Below are 21467 nucleotides of genomic sequence, written 5' to 3'. Positions count from 1 at the left end.
AACGGAAGGTTTCTGAATTTACCAACGCTGTCAGTTCGTTGCTTGCAGTGGGAGCTCCTGGGCATCTCTTGGCGTGCTTGTTCATCAAGAGCTGGTCGCCTCTTCTCGTCTCATCAATCCTCCCCCCCCTCTGCCTCTCCTCTCTTCCCTTCTTATGCTCTCTCGGCCTCAATTGCCTGCTCGTTCCCGCTGCATCGCGCGTCTTCGTTGCGTTTGGCTTGTCGAGTCTCTGTGCTGTTGTTTCGCCCTTCCCCGTGTACGCTTCTTTTGGCTTGCGTCATCCTTTTCGACTCGATCCTTTGCCATACATCCAACCGAAAAAAATGGCCAGAGAAGACCTGTGCGTTGCTCTACCTCAGCCTTACAGGGTCAATTGTGCCATAGCTGACGTCTGCCGTGTGCAGCGCCGTTGACATTCTGGTCATCGGGGCTGGCCCCACCGGTCTCGGAGCTGCGAAGCGCCTGCACCAGATCGTGAGCGAAACCACAACCCCCCTTCCCCCCCCCCGCTCTCTGGGAGAAGAAAAGAAAAAGGGGGGTATGCGCGCCTGACAAATTTGCTGATCAAGTCATCTAGGACGGCCCGTCTTGGATGATTGTCGACGCGAATGAGACTCCCGGAGGGCTAGCCTCCACTGATGTGACTCCAGAGGGATTTGTACGTGCTGATAGCCTTTACGATTCGAGAGCATACACCTTTACGTGAATGGTCGTTCTGATAGCTGAAACCTTCAACTCACGTTGTAGCTTTACGATGTTGGTGGCCATGTTATTTTCTCGCACTACAAATATTTCGACGACTGCCTGGATGAGGCCCTCCCCGAAAAGGGCGACTGGTACACCCACCAACGCATTTCATACGTTCGTTGCAAGGAACAATGGGTTCCATATCCTTTCCAGAACAACATTTCCATGCTTCCCAAGGAGGAGCAGGTGAAGTGTATTGATGGCATGATTGACGCCGCCCTGGAGGCCCGCGTTTCCAACACAAAGCCAAAGACCTTTGATGAGTGGATCGTCCGCATGATGGGCACCGGCATTGCGGATTTATTCATGCGTCCGTATAACTTCAAGGTCTGGGCAGTGCCGACTACAAAGGTGAGATGCATCGACTCATTGTCTAGCCGGCTATGCAGTCGCTAAGTAACCCCCTACAGATGCAATGCGCCTGGCTGGGCGAGCGTGTGGCCGCACCGAACCTGAAAGCGGTGACTACGAACGTTATTCTGCAGAAGACCGCCGGTAACTGGGGTCCAAATGCCACCTTCCGCTTTCCCGCCCGTGGTGGCACCGGTGGTATCTGGATCGCTGTCGCAAATACCCTGCCCAAAGAAAAAACACGCTTCGGTAAACGCGGTGCGGTCACGCAGGTCGATGCTCGGAATAAGACCGTCACTTTGGGCGACGGAACTCGAGTTAGATACCAGCGTTTGGTTTCCACCATGGCCGTGGACTCGTTGGTTGAGCAGATAGGCGACCCGGAGTTGACTGATCTTAGCAAAGGTCTCTTCTATTCATCCACACATGTCATCGGGGTCGGTATTCGCGGAGAGCGACCAGAGAGAATTGGTGATAAATGTTGGGTACGTGAAATCTTCACTTCAATCTGTATTTGCCTTGGAATCTGACATTTTATGAAAATAGCTTTATTTCCCCGAAGACAACTGCCCATTCTATCGTGCAACCATCTTCTCTAACTACTCTCCATATAACCAGCCAGATGCTTCGAAGCAGCTAGCTACGAAAGTACTGGCAGATGGCTCTAAGCCGAACAACACCGAGCTCCGATCAGGCCCATACTGGTCGATCATGCTTGAAGTTTCCGAGTCATCCCTCAAGCCAGTCAACAATGAGACTTTATTGGCTGAATGCATCCAGGGCTTGGTGAATACTTCAATGCTCAAGCCCACAGACGAAATCGTCTCCACTTATCATCGCCGCTTCGACCACGGTTACCCTACGCCTACGCTTGAACGCGAGGGTGTCCTCACGAAGCTTCTCCCGCGCCTACAGGATATGGGCATTTACTCACGTGGCCGTTTCGGCAGCTGGCGCTATGAAGTCGGCAATCAAGACCACTCCTTCATGCTTGGAGTCGAAGCAGTGGACAACATCATCAATGGTGCCACCGAATTAACCCTGAATTACCCAGACTTCGTCAATGGAAGAGCGAACAACGAACGAAGACTTGTCGATGGCGCCCAGGCGTTTGCTAAGGTTAAGGAGTTGGAGATCCGAAACTAAACATTGTGCAGCATCATTTTTACGACATTTGACGGGTTAGGTCAGTTTTCCAGTGCTTGCTGATGTCTTTCATGAATGAAGGTGAGGGGTAAAAACGGAATAAAAGATCTACATTCTTCATGCCTTTCTGTCCAACGTCTACCAACTTCCCCTTCGATTTTACTGTTTAGTCCTCCCCTGGTTCGGATAAGATCTGCCCTTTGAGTATAAAGTAACGATATTATAATTGTAATTAGAGCCTGTGCTTGAAGAGACAGCATCTAAATGGATTAGAAAGAGGGAAACCAAAAAAAAGAAAATACCATCGAGCTCCTTTTTTCCTTACGGTTTTTGATTTATTGCTTCCATTTGTTTGAGATGTTCTGAACAATTGTCCCCCACACACGTCCCTAAGCGCTCGGAACTCGCAAGTCCAAAGACTTTGGGTTTGTCTATTTTTCCCTACTCTATCCTCACTCTTTTCGGACACGTCCTGCCAGCCAGAAGCTTTCACCGCACCTGGCGTTCATGGCTTAGCCATCCATGCTCTTTGGAACGCACATAGGGCTGAAAAGATGCCATGTTTATGCCCGCGTCCCGTACTGCCAAAGCCCTAGAATACTTTATATCCAAAATTGAAAACACATGGGGGAAGATTGCTAATGGTAATTCTATGTATATACTCTCTCAGCCACTACCCGGGGGACCGCTGTCAAGGCAAAAAATATTCGAGAGTCAGTCTCAGAAACCACGACGATCCAGCAGCGAGATCGCCGTTACTCCTCCTCCTCCTCCTCCTCCTCCTCCTCCTCCTCTTTGTTTTTCCCCCCTGGGAGGTGATAGTGTGTTTTGATGTACCGGAACTTAACCAGCCTAGCCGCCTTCTGTAGGTGGAACTCTGGCAGTACTTATCTTTGTATCAGAGATGCATACGGCGCCGACAACACTGATTTGCTTTCCTCGCGGTAGAAGGGATGTGATTCAAAGATATACCTAGTTAATTATCATGATTCCGGATCGGTGATTTGTCAGTGCCACACCATATTGAATCTGCCATAACTACATCCTTTTTATTGATATTGAAACCACCGTGCTTGTTTTCCGGATCTTTGTTCAGGCTACCCTATTCACTCCTCGGGTAGTTTGAAGTCGAGTTGGTCTGGTTTTGTTGACGATGGGATTGCTCGGAGAACCGGAGGAAGGGCTTTGGAAGGAGAGATGAAGGAGAGATGAAGGAGGGATGAAGGAGAGATGAAGGAGAGATGAAGGAGAGATGAAGGAGAGATGAAGGAGAGATGAAGGAGAGATGAAGGAGAGAGAGCAGGCGAGGGGCGCCATGGAGAATACGTCGGAAACATGGCTATTGGCTTGCAATATTGCCCAGCCAGCCAGGATGAATAAAATAGAACTCCCGTCTTAAAATTATCGGCTCTTTGTAATATATTAAGGCATAATCGGGCTTGCTTGCCGTATCTTTGTTCGCTCGCGTTACTTCGTTGGGCGTCACAGAAGCTTCTACGTATTTCTCGAGGTTCTTAGATTCTCTTACCTCGCACTGTTGACCGCTGATAAATGGCTAATAATCAATCTCTTTGGGGCATTGATAGGGCAAGATATAGGAATGCCTCTATTTTCTTTTTTATTGCGGATTTGACCCTGCTCGCAGCCGACTATTGGTAGGAGTACCAACGCGGGAGTCAGCCTTCATGGAACTAGAAACATGAAGTATCGTCTGTTAAAATTTGAAAAAAAATATGAGATACTGCTCTCAACTCAATAGAAAACCCACGACAGAGGCTCTTCTTGTGTTTGAAGCAATGGTAAGACCACTCTGGGATTCAGTGATGGTTCTTTTATGGTGTGAGAGTTAATGTCTATTTCTCTGGCTTTCCTGATAGTCTTCGCTTTTGTTGTAGTGAGATGTTCTTTAGTAGTATTCGCTGCTTGTTGTAATATCTTCCTTACGATAGGTTCTCGAGCGACGGCATATATGGCCGCAAGGAAAATGCGATAACGCGCGAAAGCGCTTGTAACTGCTTAGCCAAGTGAGAATATTCTCCAGCAGCTAGTCAGAGGGTTAAGTAGACCTGCTATAACGTAGGCGAACCTTCATTAATACTTTACTCTAATAAAACGGCATGAGATACTTGATTTGTATGCAGGGTTTGAATCCCATTTCTCCTGCAGAAGCTCCCCCGATTTGTCTGTCTGCAGGGGGGAGCAGCAGGAGGGCCGTCGATCATTCCCTACTGTTGCTAGCTATGAAGCCCCCCTAATAATACCTTTGCTTCACTTCGCTCGGGCCCACGGGTTTTATCTGTGCTGTTGATATCCATGAATAGTATTGGATACATTCAAGTTAGTAGTGTATTTCGTTGGCATGGGAGTAACATATGTGCTGCATTTCTTGCATGCCCAGCTCATCATATTTTTGACGTTCTCGTGAGACAGCGGTTGGTTTTTGAAACTTGACTCGAGAAAGAGTCCTTGTTCTGCCCTTGGGCTCGAAGAAGCGATGGAAAAGTGCTTCTACAAGACCTTCCTTCACAGCAGGCTTGCTAGCGGGTATTTTTTTTAATCAAAATAGCAGCAATAATATCAGTATTCAGATTTGAGATTTAGGAAATAGAGCCTTATATTGCTTCCGGCGGAATGAGGGCAATTTGAAAGATTATGTAGCATGCAACGAAAGAATTGCGATTTTCCTCCAACTCCAGGGTATGTATTGCATTCACTTGTAGGATGCAATGTCACTAGGTAGGTGAATCTCAAAGTTTCACTTAACCCTCACTCTAAAGTTAGCAAAATAGAAATGGCACTGACAACTCTCAAATGCTGAAAGTGATATATTGGAATTCGCTTGAAAAGCCTGTTCATATGTCAGGAGAGCTCAAGAATAGGAGGTCATTCTTTGAGCGGGAAGAATTCCTGGAGATATCGAATTGCAGCTCCCTTGAAGGTGAGGTGGACATGGAAAATTGGTCTTTCACTAGCGGAAAGTTCTGGCAGCCTGCAAATAGGCTAATGTCCAAGAATGTGTAAAAGAGGGTAAAATATGAAGAATAGATTGAACTAACAGAGATAACTAACTTGGATGTATGGAAGAGGGAAAAGTAAGAGCTATCAGAGGGATTGAACAAAGAGAGAAATTAATACTACGAATGTTGTAGTAACAAAGTTGGGTGCAACATCAAAACCTTGATTTGTGGGTGGTTTCAGTCAGATTTTCTCTGTGGGTGCATGTGTAAAGCTTCAGTTTTTAAACAGTCTCAGTTTTGGCTGCCTTGGAGATCCAAGGTAAAGAGTAAGATGCTTGGGATTCCAGAAAATCCCAGGATATGTAGGGTCAAGTGAATGTGACCTGATAGTTCTTCATCTTCCAGGAGGCATCAGTGCTAAGTGTCCTTCGAAACTGACACTTAAGTATGATAGTTAGACTTTTTGTTTTTGAGTTGGGGGGTGGGAATGAGAAGAAAAAAGAATACTAAGGCCCCTGATAGGGCCCGGCGAACCCACTTCTTTCGTCCGATTAAGGCATTGGAAAATGGAACCCGTTCCAGTTTACTCCACCACTGCAGGGAAGGTAATAATGCAGGAACCATGAAAAAGCTCTCTAAGAGCTCTGACCCGGAAATCCTGCACAGTATTTCCATGTCCCTCGGTCGATCCCTCATGTAACGTGTTGCTTTTCTCGGTGCTCGTCCTATAAACTCACGAGCGCGGTGGGTAGGATGCGCAGAATCCGTAAAGGAACCCTCCGCCTGAAGAGTCCTCATGATGATCCTCATGAGCTTTCAACACACAATCCAGAATGACGACGCGACAGGGTAGCTCCGGAGTGGGTTGAGCAACGATGTAAGCCTCAGGTATCTTAATAAAATATTGAGAACATCAGTGAGAACACACGGAAATATGGCGATTAAAATCCAATGAAGAATCTTCTTATTTATTCTCTTCGTGTCTGTCAAACGTCAGAAACTGGAAGAAGACGGAGAGAAAGGGGTAGCGGACGGTGGTGTCGGACAACGAAAAAGCATGTCTCCGAGATCGATGGTCCGTGCTCTGTGGAAAAGCAAAGAAGTGACTCAAACACATCTAGCTCTATAAATAGCATCTGTCTTCATTGTCTTGAAATACTTTCGGTCTTAGGTGCAAGCATAGTATTCGTTTCAACAGAGCCATCCCTCTGAAGATTCCAATTTTCAACCTGCTTCTATCATTCAGATAGATGGCTGTATGTCACAGACAATACCTGTGTGCAATCCATAGTCTCTTTGTTTGTCAATATAAGAGAATTATTTATCATGTTGATTGGACAACCATGAGAAATTGCTGTTGGAATGTTGACATTTATATGCTGAAAATATGGTTTATCGCCAGGATTTGTGTGAGTTGTTTGGCGTGGTACTCTGTACTGGTATCAGACGCCACACATGATCCTTACATCCAAGAACGTACCATAGACAGGAGTAAGCGGGATGCTGGAGCATATACTTCGTATATATTGCCGCTGTATAAATATGTATATCAATAGGAGGACTGGCTGGTGTTGAATGGCTTTTAGGTATGCAAGCCCAAAGGGGTAAGCTGTAAGCAGCAAGGTTCTTGGAGGCCATTGGGATATTAAATGTATTTCCGCTGCGTGCAAGAGCTTAGAACTGATCATGCTGTGGCACTGTACTGTTTGGCCAGGACGGAAACCCGCTGCACGAGAGCCATGCAAAAGATACGAGCATGTTTTCGCGAAGGTCCTCAGTAATAATCGGTATTCCTTGGCTCATAGCTGGGCTGGGTTCTGTTTCTCGGGGCCCAGGAATGAGAGATCGGATTAAGGCGATACAACGGTCTCGTCAAGCAAAAGACACTGAGGCTAGGTATTTTAACAAGGCGATGTCAATTTGACTTTCAGAACCAACTGACCCGGTCTCCAGGCACGATTGATAGCTTCCACGACAGGGCCGGAGAAAACTCCTTGGAAATGCTCCATACGGCACCCCAGAATGGCAAAATTGAACCAGACTTTCCAACAGGGGCTCGAAAGACATTGTTTCTTTTTGATAAACTTTCAGGCAACCTAAGACCAAGGAAGATTCAGAATGTTGTACAATACGGAGGACATACTTTGTGGAGGTAGGAGGCGCGGTTGGCCGCACACGGATGGCGATTGAAATAGATGCCGCCAAGGGCTAGTCGATGACTCGGTATCACCACTCTCTCGGTCCCCTACCTGTCCGGCAAGCAGATGGCCAATGTAAGGATGGCAGAATGGCCGTTCTTCACTTCTCGACTTCTTCCGGCGAGACGTGACGATGTGGCTTGTCACGGCGGCTTGTTTGGTTGGTTGCAGGAGTGACTTTGACGTCTGGGGTGGCTCATGCTGAGTAAGCAGTACCAGATACCGTACCGGTAAGGGCCGTACAGTCCGGCTACGGAAGTGACGTGGGAGTGAGGTGTGCATGATGTGGTGAATGACGGTGCAGGTCTGAAAGATACAGCGTTCATTACAGTACTGATACACCATGACAACCCACCAGGCTTGACGCATTGGTACTTTCACCGGATGCAAACAGGAGAGCAATCCATCCTCCTCTGCCACCACCACCACAACCACCACTATTACTACCACAATCACAGCGACGACGAACGGTCATGAAGCCCAGTTCAGATCCTGCCTGACCGAGTGCCAATCGTGCTGGCTTCCTGTCCACCAGAGCAGGTTGTCCTCTGGGGGCGCTCGCCTTCGGAATTCACCATATCTACCTTCTAGTTCGTGGAGAGTCCTCCCTCCCGTCCCTAGATCGTTGACTGCGATCGCCTCACCCCCAACTCTCCGCCGCCGTCGTCGTCGTTGTCGTCGTCGCTCTCCTCTTCCTCTCCCTCACCACTCGCCTAGTCTCTGACTCGTGGCGTTCATCTTCACATCTTGCTCTTTTGTGTTGCCTGCAACATCCCTGCCCAACCAATTTTGCCGATCAACATTCCCCGTTGGAAGAGCTCCTCTTAGGGGCTCCCGGCTCGACTACCCTCCATCCGCCCTTCGTGCACGTCTCCGCCAGCCATGCCTCTTACTCGCCCTTGAGTTGACCAGTGTTTAAATTGTATCCTCAGACGCCTAGCTTCTCTTTCGCTTACCACTCACTTACAATCCCGACCTCCCTCCCTCCCGACTCAGCTACCTTTCCGTTTCAACATTTACTTTCACCAAAACCTACATCCTTCCTCTCATCCTATATTAATCCTTCGAGCTTGCCATGGACGGAGATCTCAGTCTTTCGCAGTCCTTTGGTGGCTTGCGCATCGCTAACCCCGATGATGTGCCCCCTGGAGGTCTAGATGAACGTTCAAGCTCCGCCCCTCTTCCACCGGCAGAGGCGAAACGGGAAAACGACGGTATGGTGATTGTGTTTCATAAATGTTCCCCTCCCTAATCTGTGATGACTCCAGCTGATAAGAACACCTCCGGAAAGTGAATGTTTCGAGCAATGTGGCGTCTTCGTCACCGTCGAACACACCGTCGATGCCCATGCACCCCCAGCCCCAGGACCAGCAATATGCACCTTCACAAAATCCCCCTGCTACTTCTGTGAGGCCACTATCGACTTACTTACCACCGTCGACGAACGGTAATACATCGCCAATCAGCAGAGGTGACTCATACCGCATTCGCACGGAACCGTCTTCCCCTGCCCCGGATTTTCCCTCGAGAAGTGACTCCCGCAGCCGGTCAGCTATGTTGCAAGCTGGCGTTCCTATTCGAGACACAACCCATAGTGACAGGTCGTACAAAGAGCCCCAACATTATGGCGAGAATGCCGCGTTACCACCCAGGAGGAGCTCACGTGCGGTGCACAACAATTCCAAGCCTCATCGTTCAGGCTCTCAGTATAACCCGGAAAACCGGCCTACACACAGTTCTGGAGACTGGCAGGAGCGTGGCTCTGCCGTCGCTGTACGTCAAGAAATCGACGCGAACGGCAAACCCGTCTCAAAGACTGTTAGGAAGGGCGTCAGGGATTTCCAATTTGGCCGAACTCTCGGAGAAGGCTCTTATAGCACTGTTGTGGCTGGAACAGACCGCCAAACCCTGAAGGAGTACGCCATCAAGATACTTGATAAGCGTCACATCATCAAAGAAAAGAAAGTTAAATATGTCAATATTGAGAAGGACACCCTAAACAGACTTACCGAACATCCGGGAGTGGTTCGACTATACTACACTTTTCAGGATGAAAACTCCCTTTACTTTGTTCTCGATCTAGCCCTGGGTGGTGAACTCTTGAACTTCCTCAAACGAATAGGAACCTTTGACGAGGAGTGCACCAGATTCTATGGTGCGGAAATTCTAGATGCCATCGATTACATGCACAAGCGTGGAATCATTCATCGTGACTTGAAACCGGAAAACGTACTATTGGACAGCCAGATGCATGTCAAGATTACAGACTTTGGCACTGCTAAAATCTTGGACCCTCCGCAACGACCAGATGAGGGTTCTGGAGGCATCCTTGATTCAGATATGTCTGGCCGAGACAGAGCTAACTCATTTGTTGGAACGGCAGAATATGTTAGCCCAGAGCTCCTTACTGAGAAAAATGCCTGTAAAGCTAGCGACCTATGGGCATTTGGTTGCATCATATATCAGTTGTTGGCAGGAAGGCCACCATTCAAGGCAGTCAACGAATACCTGACATTCCAGAAGATCGTCAATCTGGACTACGAATTTCCGAAGGGTTTCCCGCCCGTCGCCCGAGATCTAGTGGAGAGACTCCTCGTTGCTGATCCCACTCGAAGACTCCCAATCGAGCACATCAAGAACCATGAATTCTTCAAAGGTATTACCTGGGGTCGAGGCCTTTGGAAACAGAAGCCGCCTCGTTTAAAGCCGTATGTGCCACCACCTCCCGAACCTATCAAGCTCAATGGAAATACGAATGACGACAGCTTCCCCCCAAATATCAATACCGCCCAGTCGCAAAACAATAGACCCTACCCGCGGGTTATCACCGAATTACCCCCTCCATCGCAACTTGATATCGAATGGTCTCCAGTGCTAACACGACCAAATGAGCGCATATTAAAGATGGGAAACCTGACCGTTTCGTCATCGCCTGCTCCTCATCGATCCCAGAATAGGCATGGAAACGGGGACAGCGACGCTCCCAAGAAGCTCTCTCGATTCTTCGGTGGTGCTACGACTAAAAAGCGCCAGCGTTTAGTTATAGCGACTTCCGCAGGGCGTGTGATAATTGTGCCTTCCGGTGGAGATGAAAAGAAAGCAAAACTAGAAGTATCTCTCCTGCAATCGGACACTCATTATCGAAGCTCGACAGATCTAAAGGGGCATTCGTCATGGATAATTGATACGGTATGAAAAGCCCTACACTCGACATTTTATTTATCTACTGGAGTTTTACTGACGTGCTGGTTCTTTTTCCCTAGCGAGACAAACATCTCGTCTTTGAAGAAGTAAAGTCTTCTTCCGCCGAAACGAACACGTCTGCTCTTTCCACGCAGGAATGGATGGAAACACTGGATCGATCGAGAGAGATGGGCGCGTTAAACCCCAGAACAGGATCTTATATGGGTGATGAAGGTTTTAGGGATTTGTCTTCAGGGGTTTCGAGCCACGCTAACACATTGGACCGGTCAGAAGAAATTTCCGGAGGAAGAGGGCAACTTACGAAAAACCAAGGCCCTACAGATTCCGATTCAGTCAAAGCTAAGAAGCGTTTCAGTCGCCGACATTCAAAGAACGGTCTCTCGGCCGTTTTCTAGAACGACACTGGGCCTTGACAACCACGATATGACCTTGGCCCCTAGGTCATGCACTGCACCGAGCTCTCTCTGGATATACTCTGCATTAACGGCGTTTGGGGAAAGCTCCCTTGATCTCTCGCATTGACCTCAAAACCTCTCACGCCACGGTCTTTACCTTTCTCACATCAAACGACATATTCATTTCCATTTGCTGTTAAGTCGACATTTCCGCCCTCGGGCTACGAGAGATGACCTACACTGGCTAATGCCGTCGAAGCGTTCTGCATGTGAAAAACCCCTGGTTTGGCACAGTTTCTCTTTGCGATTTCCGTGATCCAGTTTCATTGCGTAGCTCTCTCGCCATTAGCATATGATTATATCATCCCCATTCCTCCAAATTTTCGCATTGTGCATATTGAGCCTGATATCTTATTTTTCCCTCCCCCCAGGACTTAGTTTTATCATTTATATGTGTTTTTGCATTCAGTTGTCTCCATTTTCCTCCTTCTTTTTCCTCCCCCTTTTCCAGTATAGTAGCTTTGCGGTATTCCTCCCCGCTATTCACACGCACCGCACCATGCTTTGACAGAATCCATGATCCAACGTTCTCCGGGCTTAAGGCGGGCTGGCCGGTTTTTTAACACGGTGCGGGCCTGGCTTCCCCTTCCCCCCCCTTTTTTTCTTTGACGTCTAGTTGGGCAGATTATCGGGTTCAAGGCAGGCATACAGCATTTTTCTACATCCAGTTCGTCTGCGATACACGCTATTTTAATCGCTTTGCGTCTGCGCAATTTACATTATTTCGTCTGAAGAAGGTTTGTTGATTAGAGCGACTGGTGTATATGCATGATGATTCCCCCCAAAACCAATCCTTCCTTTGTTCTATCCCCGATTTCCCTACTGTCCTAGAGGTGGAATTGAAGCTGTTTCTTCAAGATGTCTTCTCATTTTACTCTGGTGTTACCATATAAAATCCATCCATCCATAAGGGGCCTGATAATTATGGGGAAGCATTGACGACCTATTGAGTGACTCAGTAATACTTAAATGACAAAAATATTACCTCGCCGATCGGACAGATACTTCGTACGCCGCTCAAGATTTTCTCGCGGATCACCCCGGCCTCAACTCGGATCTCGAGTTACGCTTCACGCATTCGGTGATCCTGGGCTGGTGATTTGATGGTGCCTTACCGAGGATCAGAAAGAAATTAATGGAAGAAAACATTTATCCATGAAGAGCGTCGTCCCGATGAGGCTCTGCTCCACGGTTTACTCTAACGTCAAGCGGCGTCGCGTGCGGTCTGGACGGACACCATACGAGCGCTGTGCCGTCCGCTGAAGGAATTTTCTGTCCTTTTGCTGTGCCGCAGGTTTCCGCAAGGGCCTCTGACCGGGTGTCCTGCGTTGGGGCTTTTTTCCCCGTATGCTCTGCAAAGCGAGCGAACGAACGGCGATGCAGTTCTCTATGTTTTTTTTTTTTTTCTTTTTTTTTCTTTTTTTTGAAAACAGTGTAGATGTAAGGATGCATGTATAGTATAATACATAATTTGATCCATCATGGTCATTGAGCGCGCAGGTCCGGGCGGACGGGCGTGGGTGGCACAAACCTCACAGCAGTTCGCCGGCCAGTGTGAGTGTCAAGCATGATAGCTTGCAGGAGAAACGGGGCGGCAATGGCGCCAGTTGAGAGGACAGCACGTACGATGTGCAGCGAGGGTCGCCACACGCCCTCAGCTTCGCAGCAGGGTGGCAAGGATTGCAGAGTGTATCCTTCGGCGTCGCTGCAGCGGTGATTGGCGAGCGAGCACGGCGACGGCGGTCTCTTCTTCGTCCATCTTGGCGCAAGGCTCAGCAGCCGGAGAGAAAGCGACATCCAGGGCAGAACTTACGGCCATTGTGGGATTTGCACTTCTGCAAAAGTACTCACCCTTTCACGAGTCTTGTGTCGTTATATCTCGTGGGAAGCTTGGAGGATCCGCCCCTTTTCTTTTTTTTTCTTGACCCCCTCCGGCGAAGAGCCCGGTGTTTCATGTCTTGTTTTCCTTGAAGTTGTCTTTTTTTGGGTTGTTTTGAACTCGCTTCAGGCGCTCGACGACGTTCAAAGCATCCCCCAACAGATCGACAAGACACACAGACACATAGACCACGCGCAGCCTGATCTCCGTTTCATCCCCCTGTATGTAGGTGATTTATTATGCTCTGGACGACCTGAGCAACGCGTCAAGCCCGCTCAGCCCGACCTCTCGACTCTCTTCGCGGCCTCGCAAGCCAGCGCTTAATCCCACTCTTTCAGTCGCTTAGCGTGCAAGCTTGACCATGTTCCAATCCCCTCCGCAATAACATGACATCGCGTCCTCAGCAATCCACGGAACTCCCCGCGACCGCGCCCATGGTTTCCCACCCTGAGGCCGCGGGCCGTGCCAGAACCGTCCGCGCTGCCCCGTCCCTGACCTCCGCTCGCTATCCTCATCTCCAGCACCGCCGTCGCTTCAGTGGAGGCCGCTCGCACCACGGCGGCTCCTCCAACCAGCCTCTCAACGAGTTCCCCATCTTCTCCGTCACCGGCGACGTGGAGCTTGTCATCCGGGCGTCGAATCAGGAGAGGAAGTACCTGCTGCACAGGCTGATATTGGCGCAGAACTCCGGCTTCTTCGAGGCCGATACCAGCGAGGAATGGTCCGGGGTGCAGGCCCAGCGCGAAGCTGCCGTCTCTACGAGCTCAGTTGGACCTCTGCCGGGGAACGTCCCCGACGGGCTGGAGGCCATCCAGGAGAGTGATCAGGAGTCGCGTGCTTCGCCCCCTAGCGCCCCAAAGAAGAATCGCTGGAGGTATGAATTGGATTGGGAGAATAGGGAGCAGGATGAGATGCCAATTCTCGTGCAGAAGGTTGGTGGTGTTTTTGCGATCAAGATCGCATGTCTCTTGATGGGGAATTCTATTAACTGACCTGCTGAAAGCCTCCCACCGCGAGCAATGCTGTATTCGGCGAAACCAGACCGCAACAGCCGCCTCCGGCAAGAAATAAACCTCCACCGCCCCAGCAGGGCTTCTTTCGAACGATGGCGAATCTGACTGGCATCCAGTCCGCTCTCCATCTTCCAAGCACGTTGACCGTAGAGGAGCCTCCGGTCGACCCGACGATACGTGATTACGATAATCTGTTCCGCATCTTCTACAACCATTCTCCTCTTCTCAATTCTGTCAACATCGCGTCTGCTTATTCCGAATGCAAGTCGCTGCTTACCCTGGCGGACATGTACGACGCCCTTCCCGTGGTCGGTCCCCGTGTCGATCACCATCTGTTACGATTCTCCTCGCGGTTATATAAACAGATCGCGAAATACCCACCAAGCTACCTTAAGCTTGGTTACCTGGCGCGTAGTCGGGTCATCTTCGCAGAGGCCCTTATCCACGTCGTCGGTCAATGGCCGGCGGCGCTGCCGTACCTTGGCCCCAATTCCTATGCTCCACTTCCCGATCCAGTTTTAGATCTGATTGAGGATAAAGTCGACGACCTGGAGGACATGATTGCGCGAACAGAAGGCAAGCTCTTCCGCCTTACCCTGACCACATCCAGGGGTGAACGCGTTAGCCCCAACAACGCGTACTTGGATTGGCTGGCCGTCTCGTTGTTCCGCCAATTCCTGGTCGAAAACACCACTCCGCCACCTGCGTCGATATTGAAGAACTCGTCCTCTCAGCAAACCCGCAACATCCACAGCTCTGGCTCAACAGGCTCCAATCCTACCAGTCGCCAGAACAATTCCGCAACCAATACGCCTGCCGGTGGTGGCACTGCCAACCGCCCTGCACCGCCGCCATTCTCCATCGGCCGCACTTATCGCCTGCTCGGCTCATCTAACTCCCAGGCTTACCTCCCACATGACGAACTCAAACGCTTCCTTAAACTGCACCCGTCATCTGACTCTCTCTACTCGCGCGAGAATTTCAAGCGTTTTGAGCGGAAGATGGACGAGATTAAGCGGCTTGCCAGGGAGATAGTGAAACCCTTGATGCGGAACTTCCTCGAACTGGATTTGAGAGGCGGCAGCGATGACGATTCCTCTTCCCATGGCTCGCTTTTACCTTACTTGACGTGCACGAGAGTCGAACAAGCTGATTTCCCATGGGATTAAAGCCACAGCTCTCTTCTTTTTTGCCCCCCTTTTGGGATACCCTTTTTCTTTCCTTTTTTTTTTTTTTTTTTTTTTTTTTTTTTTTTTTTTTTCAATGCCGCCACGCTGCCTCGATCGGCGGGAGGCTGCTTTTGATTAGAAACGCGATTCGGATTGACGAAAGACATGCTGGTATATATAACCTATGAGTGCCTCCGCCATATTATAGGACATCATTTTTGGTGTTTTTCCCCTCTATTCTGCTCCGTGAGGATGATGGTTTGGCCATTTTATGCGAAACATTCATGAATCTTATGACTTGAAATGACGACTACGTACTTGTTTTGTGATTTGTATCTGCTCTTCTTTGTTTCTCTTACTTCTCTGATATCCCCATTTGTACTTCTTTCCCTATTCTTTTGAATAACCTAAAAGTGAGTTCTTTAGGAGTGTTGAATCGCAATGCTCCCTGGCTTTTAGGAGTTGTTGATATGTGTCTGGTGATGATTGCATGCAACCCATGCTTATCTTGGACGCCTAGTGAGATGACTGCCTTTTTACCATTTAGCTTTATTTATTTAATAAGCCCTTCTCGTGTACTAATTCCTGTCATGATTTCTACCTAGTTGGCTGAAATAAGATATTCCGGATAATTTTTCAGGTTGTCTACCTTGCACCATGTTGTCAACTAGGATTTTTCATCACCAAGAAGAACTTGGAAAAAATACAGTCATGCGGTCTCGAACAGAAAAGAGGTGTTTTCAACAAGACATTGGAAAATCCTGAGATCAGGCTCTTTTGCTCTGCACCTTTAGCCTAACTCAGAGATCTAATTTGCTCGAGATAACATTGATTGGACTTTCAATCACTGTCACATTATATCATTGTCGGTATTTATAGGCAAATGTGAGTCCATACATACTCTTCTATTCTATCCTACATATTCTTACGATCCGCACGGCTTTCACGCATCTCACTCCACCATGCCTTCTCTTCCCCCAATCGTCTCAATACCACCCATCCAGTTCCTCAGAACCTCGGGCACAATCACCACACCCCGCTTTTCATCCCACCCGTTCTCTAAAATAGCAGCCAGGACCCTTGGCACCGCTACCGCCGTGCCGTTAACCGTATGGGGAAACCTAGCCGCTGCACCCGTGCGCACGCGCGTTCCGAGCCGACGGCTCTGGTAGTCGGTGCATATGGAGGCAGAAGTTACTTCTCCCCAGCCATTGTGGTCAAAGGACTCAGCTTGGGATGGTTGTTGTGTAAGGGTGTGGTGCAGGCGGGATGGGAAGAGAGTTTCGATATCTTGTTTTCGGGCAGCGCTGGCGCCGAGGTCTGCGGTGGGCATTTCGAGGATGCGACAGGGCAGGTTTAAGGATGAGAGGATCTCGGTTTGGATGGAGAGCATTTCGGAGAAGAGGGTGGAGGAGGAGGAGGAGGATGTGGTGGTGGTGGTGGTAGTGGTTGTTGCGCTCTTGGAGTTGGCTTCTGGGATGTCGTCGGCCCAGCCGAAGAGTTCGACTTTGGTAAATTCATGCACCCGGTACAGGCCCTTTGTGTCAACGCCTCGGGCGCCCGCTTCGGCACGATAACATCGGCTTATGCCGATGAATTTTAGGGGGAGTTTGTCGGCCGGGATCTCCTGGCCGGCATACATTGCGGCTAGAGGGATCTCCGCTGTACCCGTTAGACACCTCTGTGGTTTGCTCTTATCCTTCTCATTCTGCTCAATTGACCAGATCTGCTGTTCATTGTTCACATCGCGTGGCTGGAAACCACATGCCTCGGCGATATACGAGTAGACCAGTGTGGGCGGAGAAACAGGTTTCCAGCCTCGACGCATGGCGACACTGAGCGCGTATTGAACCAAAGCCTGCTCGAGTAGTGCCCCTTCGTTCGTAAGATAGTACCACCCCCATCCCGTCGAGGTCGCGGAGCTGGTAAAGTCCAACAACCCAAGAGAGGTGCCGATAGAAACGTGGTTCCGCGTTGGTTCAGGTGAGGAAACGAACCCGGGAGGAGATCGCGGGTCGTAATTGATATAATTAACTACGCGGGGAATGTCTCCACGCGGAGTCTCTTTCGAGGTGAGGTTGGGCAGCGAGAGTGCAAGCTGTTGTACTTCCTCAAGGCATTTCTCCCTCCGGTCGGTCATCGACTGCGACGCATGTTTGAGCTGTTTCGCCTCCAGGTGCAACGCGTCCAACTCTTCATTTTTACCCGAAGCTTTGCCTTTTCCCTCAGTGGACGACGTAGCTAGCTTCGCAATGGCTCTTTGAACCTGTTTTATTTTTGATCGTGGAGCGTTGAGGGATCGTTGCAGCTGGGCGGCTTCGTCCGCGAGGGTTTTGATTCGGGAAGGATACTCGGAGAGGGATCTGTAGTTTCGGTCAATGCAGTTTTGGGAGTAGAGCTCGGCGTTTTCGCGAATGTGCTTGACGTTGGGAACCGGTTTGGGCCCAGTTGGTGGACGGGTAATGGCGGAGGAATTGGAGTCATGAAGGATGCGAGGACAGGAAGAGAATGGACGGCGGAATTGCAAGGCTCGCAGACATGTTCGCCAGCAGTTTAGGCAGATATATGGTGCTGTCATGGATTTGATATTCGTTGCCACGCTTTTGCAGGGTTTAATGTGCTGTTTCGGCTTCTGAGATCGTGAAGTTTTTTTTTGATTGCTCTTGTGCTCAGCCAAAGACGCATTTATGTATCTCCACAGCTCGATACAAAAAGCCGCTCTACAAAAACTGCTTTTCCCGCTCTCAGTCGATACACAGCAGAAATGGCATAAATGACTAGTTTTTTCTTAAAAACTTTTACTTCCAAAAATTACTTTTCCTGACAATTGATGGTAAATAGATACTTTCTGTATGTTTCACCTTTCCACTTATTACCACCGTCGCCCCACGGCCATTCTTCGGAGACACTGATAATATCGCGCTGAAAGGAACCGAACTGGTCCGAAATGAAGAGAAACACAGAGTTCCGATCCACCATTGACTAATCTGACCGTTCTCTTGGTCTCTGGCGCTTGAAAAGAGGCATCTTTTGCTTTTTGATTCGAGCGTAGATTCCCGCAATCACCAGGACTGATGCGAGCAACACGGCCCAAAGGCGGATGTGCAACACGGTCTTGTTATAGTCCGTCTGTGTCGCTGCCGCAATCGTGGCGAGCTCCATGACGAGGAGAGCATAGCCGAAGAGCCGGTGCCACTTGTACACCCGCTTCCCGTTGTCGATGCTTCCGAAGACCTGTGCGGGGAAGAAATACTGAGCTGCTCCGACAGCTGCTTGCAATACGATAAGGATGTACGTGATCAATCCCATGATCGCATGGACGGAGGTGAAGCGGGTTTCCGGGTGAGAGGCTTTATTGATCTCGATGATAGTGAAGGCAGCGACAAAGGTGAGATTGGAGGCAACGATTACGCCAAAGTGAGTCAATGTTCCCTGCCTTTTCTGCGAAGGAGTGTGTGTCGGCTGGAGGAGAAGGATTGCTTGCGTGGTAAGGAGCACTCCGGTGGAATTAAGAAGCTATCGATCGAGGGACGACAGAGTTAGTGGTGCTTCTGCCGGCGAATCATCATGCCGAGACGTACCGGGTGAGGAGAGAAGAAGATGAGCTCGTTTGAGAATATAGCAGACCAAACAAGGGCAGCAACCTGCCATCAGCATACGTGAGCGGGAATCCCAGTGAGTTTCGGGTCCAGAGACGTACAATCAGTATCCCGGCCTGTGCAATCGGAGCAGTGCCTATGATAAGAGGACGTGAGAACAGCACGATTTTCGCCTTCCCCCACGTCAAAAGGCGGATCCATACCTGTAACCAGGTTTATTAAAATGCTCTGATTCTCCTTCTGGGTCACGTCGCCCGGACGTCCAAGCAGCGGTTCTTCCTCTCCGTTCTCATGAATAGAGGCCGGCCGCGCTTCGGGAATTCCAGTAGCTGAAGCCATCTTTCATTGCAGTGTGGATGTGTTACCACGAGCTGATCGAAAAGTAGTGCAGTTCCTCCTAAAACAGCAAATGGACGAATTCAATAGTCAAAAGGGGGGTGATGCGGAGCGTATGGGGGACATGCTTCGATGGGGACCTGGACTGGTGAAGTTCACTGGCTACCGGCTGTAGCGAGTCGAATCTACGGAGCACGTAGTTATATGGTGCAATCGACAAGGCTTGTCTTCAAATTACAACGCTTGCTCCCGTTGATATCATCACATCCGACCGAGCATCACTGTAAAGGTTTTAATAATGCCTCCAATTCTGCATGGGCATCTGGCCAGCAATGAGCACGCCGCGATTGCCAATCACCAGGTACTTGTGTGGCGGCGGTGACACGGAGGACGAATGATGTCACTCCTGATCGTCATCCATCCGAATGAATGACAACCGCCTCTCCCGGTACAGGAGAAGATCGCTCCGGCCGATGAATCCCGGACGATATTAACTAACTATTTGGTGTTTCTTCATCTTCCCCTCCTTTCTTTACATCTCACTTCATCGGTAGACCTAGAACGGCAATTTCGCAGTGTTTTATCAACCGACTTCGAGTCACACAGGACGCTACCTCTAGTTTTAAGATCTCCCGAGAGTTTCATCGGCAGACTCCGAACGCCGTTCCAGCCCGCAATTAACTTTGCCATTGTTTAGTTCTCGCGGAATGGCTGACTATATATAGCTGCCGAAATCCTGATCAAGGCTTGTACAATAAACTATTCAGTCCAGCTCGATCCTCAGACAAAAGAGCGCTATATTCTTGTCTTTAGCTTTTCTCTGTAAGCTCGTAGAGAAATCGAACTATGGAGACCATTACCAAAGCCAACATTATTCCCATCTCTCCTCAGCATATAGACAAGCAATTTTCAAAGACGACCAATCTCGCTTCCTCCGCTCTGGAATCCAAAGTCCTTTCCTGCAGCGATGAATACTTCGCCGCTGCATCCAACCTTCTCACTCCTACTCCGCCAATCCACCGCCCAGGAGTCTTCGTGCATACCGGAGCCTGGTACGACGGCTGGGAAACCAGACGGCACAATCCCCAGCCGTTCGACTGGGCAGTCATCCAGCTAGGCGTCGGAAGCGGCATCGTCGAAGGTGTGGAGATCGACACCGCGCACTTCGTAGGCAACTATGGTGAGAGCGTTCTCGTCGAGGGAACGTATATATCTGGTGAAACCGGACAGGGCGACGAGCATCCCGTCACAAGCCCGGGGTACCAGGGCTGGAGTACGATTCTGCCCATCCAGCACTGTGGGCCATCGAGACGTCACGCCTGGGCGTTGAAGACACCCTCAGCTCCACTTACACATGTGCGTGTGCGGATGTATCCGGACGGTGGCTTCGCGAGACTCCGCCTATACGGCCATGCGGTTGCGCCGTCGTTGCCGCCCGCCCTCAGAAATACCTCGGACCGGAGCGTATTGCCCCTTGAAGAGCTCTCGTCAGCGCTTTTTGGTGCCGTAGTGACTTCAGTTAGTGACCAACACTTTACACCTGCTTCTAACCTCCTGCTACCCGGCAGGGGAGTCAATATGGGGGATGGATGGGAGACTGCACGCTCCAGAGATCCGGGACATGTCGATTGGGCTATCGTCAGACTTGGTCTTTCTGGCTCCGTGGAAAGGATCGTCGTGGACACGAAGGACTTTAGGGGCAATTTTCCTCGTGCGGTGCGAGTTCACGGCATGATGTATACCGCTGCTGATGGAGCGGACGAGGATCCTGCTCACAATCAACCAGGCTGGATCGAGATAATCGACGGAGATCGTCCGTGCAAGGCTGACACGGAACATGTTTTTGAAGGAGAAGATCTTGCTCCCGTTATGAGAAACGTGGTTGGATTTACCCATCTAAAGCTGACCCTCATCCCCGATGGTGGAGTCAAGAGATTCCGAGCGTTTGGCCGGAGAAGCCTGCATTGACAAGCATGCTGCTGGATTTAGTGGATGGACATGGTTACGCATTCATCCCGGGAGCTGTTGTGTTGATGAAAAATATAATACTATAGTTACATAATTTTCAGAAGAGAACAAACTGTTCATAGATACCAATTCATACCAGAAATTTCAAAAGGAAAAAAAGGTGACTGAAATAACAATGAAAAGCAAGGAGCAGAACCAGTGACTGCAACTAATTGTGAAAGCAAAGGATCAGGACTCAACAGGTGGGATATATTCACCATTGCTTGCAGAGTCAGTCATGTCTAAGGCCCAAAGGCTCATGCACAAAATGCAGCAAAAGAAAATTCATAGAAACCCGCAACCATGCATTTCTCATCGCATGTTGGGGGTATTCGCTGCATGTATCAACGTTAAAAGTAGACGGAAGAAAGCAAACTGCCCACCCTGATGAGAGAACCAGACCTGC

General features: G+C 49.6%; 6 protein-coding genes across 6 annotated transcripts; 4 read left to right on the top strand and 2 right to left on the bottom strand.

Annotated features, from left to right (window-relative positions):
• Window positions 1-71: 71 nt before the first annotated feature.
• On the top strand, window positions 72-2553 carry D8B26_002989 (uncharacterized protein). The gene is made up of 6 exons (XM_003068717.2): window positions 72-340; window positions 405-474; window positions 578-658; window positions 748-1098; window positions 1158-1583; window positions 1645-2553. The coding sequence occupies exons 1-6, from the start codon at window positions 324-326 to the stop codon at window positions 2242-2244; spliced, it is 1545 nt and encodes a 514-aa protein (XP_003068763.1). The 5' UTR covers window positions 72-323; the 3' UTR covers window positions 2245-2553.
• A 5279-nt stretch (window positions 2554-7832) lies between these two features.
• PKH3 (pkb-activating kinase-like protein) lies at window positions 7833-12050 on the top strand. Its single transcript, XM_066124011.1, has 4 exons — window positions 7833-8613; window positions 8691-10588; window positions 10663-10816; window positions 10874-12050. The coding sequence occupies exons 1-4, from the start codon at window positions 8475-8477 to the stop codon at window positions 10996-10998; spliced, it is 2316 nt and encodes a 771-aa protein (XP_065980086.1). The 5' UTR covers window positions 7833-8474; the 3' UTR covers window positions 10999-12050.
• A 1273-nt stretch (window positions 12051-13323) lies between these two features.
• On the top strand, window positions 13324-15119 carry D8B26_002987 (uncharacterized protein; the record flags this gene model as incomplete). The annotated part of the gene is made up of 2 exons (XM_003068719.2): window positions 13324-13869; window positions 13941-15119. The coding sequence occupies 2 exons, from the start codon at window positions 13324-13326 to the stop codon at window positions 15117-15119; spliced, it is 1725 nt and encodes a 574-aa protein (XP_003068765.2).
• An 826-nt stretch (window positions 15120-15945) lies between these two features.
• On the bottom strand, window positions 15946-17697 carry DIA4 (Serine--tRNA ligase, mitochondrial; the record flags this gene model as incomplete). Its single annotated transcript, XM_003068720.2, has 1 exon — window positions 15946-17697. One exon carries the CDS (start codon window positions 17695-17697, stop codon window positions 16072-16074), a length of 1626 nt encoding a protein of 541 aa, XP_003068766.2. The 3' UTR covers window positions 15946-16071.
• A 226-nt stretch (window positions 17698-17923) lies between these two features.
• Window positions 17924-19360, bottom strand: D8B26_002985 (uncharacterized protein). Its single transcript, XM_066124010.1, has 4 exons — window positions 18922-19360; window positions 18820-18854; window positions 18701-18763; window positions 17924-18635 (listed from the first exon to the last, which is right to left on the bottom strand). Exons 1-4 carry the CDS (start codon window positions 19055-19057, stop codon window positions 18102-18104), a joined length of 768 nt encoding a protein of 255 aa, XP_065980085.1. The 5' UTR covers window positions 19058-19360; the 3' UTR covers window positions 17924-18101.
• Window positions 19361-19838: 478 nt separating this feature from the next.
• On the top strand, window positions 19839-21122 carry DAL2 (Allantoicase). The gene has a single exon (XM_003068722.2). The coding sequence runs from the start codon at window positions 19901-19903 to the stop codon at window positions 21020-21022; it is 1122 nt and encodes a 373-aa protein (XP_003068768.2). The 5' UTR covers window positions 19839-19900; the 3' UTR covers window positions 21023-21122.
• Window positions 21123-21467: the final 345 nt, after the last annotated feature.

The sequence above is a fragment of the Coccidioides posadasii genome, chromosome 2 (assembly GCF_018416015.2).
Source record: "Coccidioides posadasii str. Silveira chromosome 2, complete sequence".
In the NCBI taxonomy this organism is placed as follows: Eukaryota; Fungi; Ascomycota; class Eurotiomycetes; order Onygenales; family Onygenaceae; genus Coccidioides; species Coccidioides posadasii.
Note: the sequence above shows the minus strand (reverse complement) of the source record. Positions and strands in the feature narration are given on the sequence as shown.

Coding starts and splice junctions, on each gene's coding strand:
- D8B26_002989 (XM_003068717.2), top strand. Junction 475..577: donor CGAAGCGCCTGCACCAGATC/GTGAGCGAAACC, acceptor CAAGTCATCTAG/GACGGCCCGTCTTGGATGAT. Junction 659..747: donor ATGTGACTCCAGAGGGATTT/GTACGTGCTGAT, acceptor CTCACGTTGTAG/CTTTACGATGTTGGTGGCCA.
- PKH3 (XM_066124011.1), top strand. CDS start 8,475: ATGGACGGAGATCTCAGTCTTTCGCAGTCCTTTGGTGGCTTGCGCATC. Junction 8,614..8,690: donor GGCGAAACGGGAAAACGACG/GTATGGTGATTG, acceptor ACCTCCGGAAAG/TGAATGTTTCGAGCAATGTG. Junction 10,817..10,873: donor ATCTTATATGGGTGATGAAG/GTTTTAGGGATT, acceptor TGGACCGGTCAG/AAGAAATTTCCGGAGGAAGA.
- D8B26_002985 (XM_066124010.1), bottom strand. CDS start 19,057: ATGGCTTCAGCTACTGGAATTCCCGAAGCGCGGCCGGCCTCTATTCAT. Junction 18,764..18,819: donor CACAGGCCGGGATACTGATT/GTACGTCTCTGG, acceptor TGCTGATGGCAG/GTTGCTGCCCTTGTTTGGTC. Junction 18,636..18,700: donor TCTTCTTCTCTCCTCACCCG/GTACGTCTCGGC, acceptor CTCGATCGATAG/CTTCTTAATTCCACCGGAGT.
- DAL2 (XM_003068722.2), top strand. CDS start 19,901: ATGGAGACCATTACCAAAGCCAACATTATTCCCATCTCTCCTCAGCAT.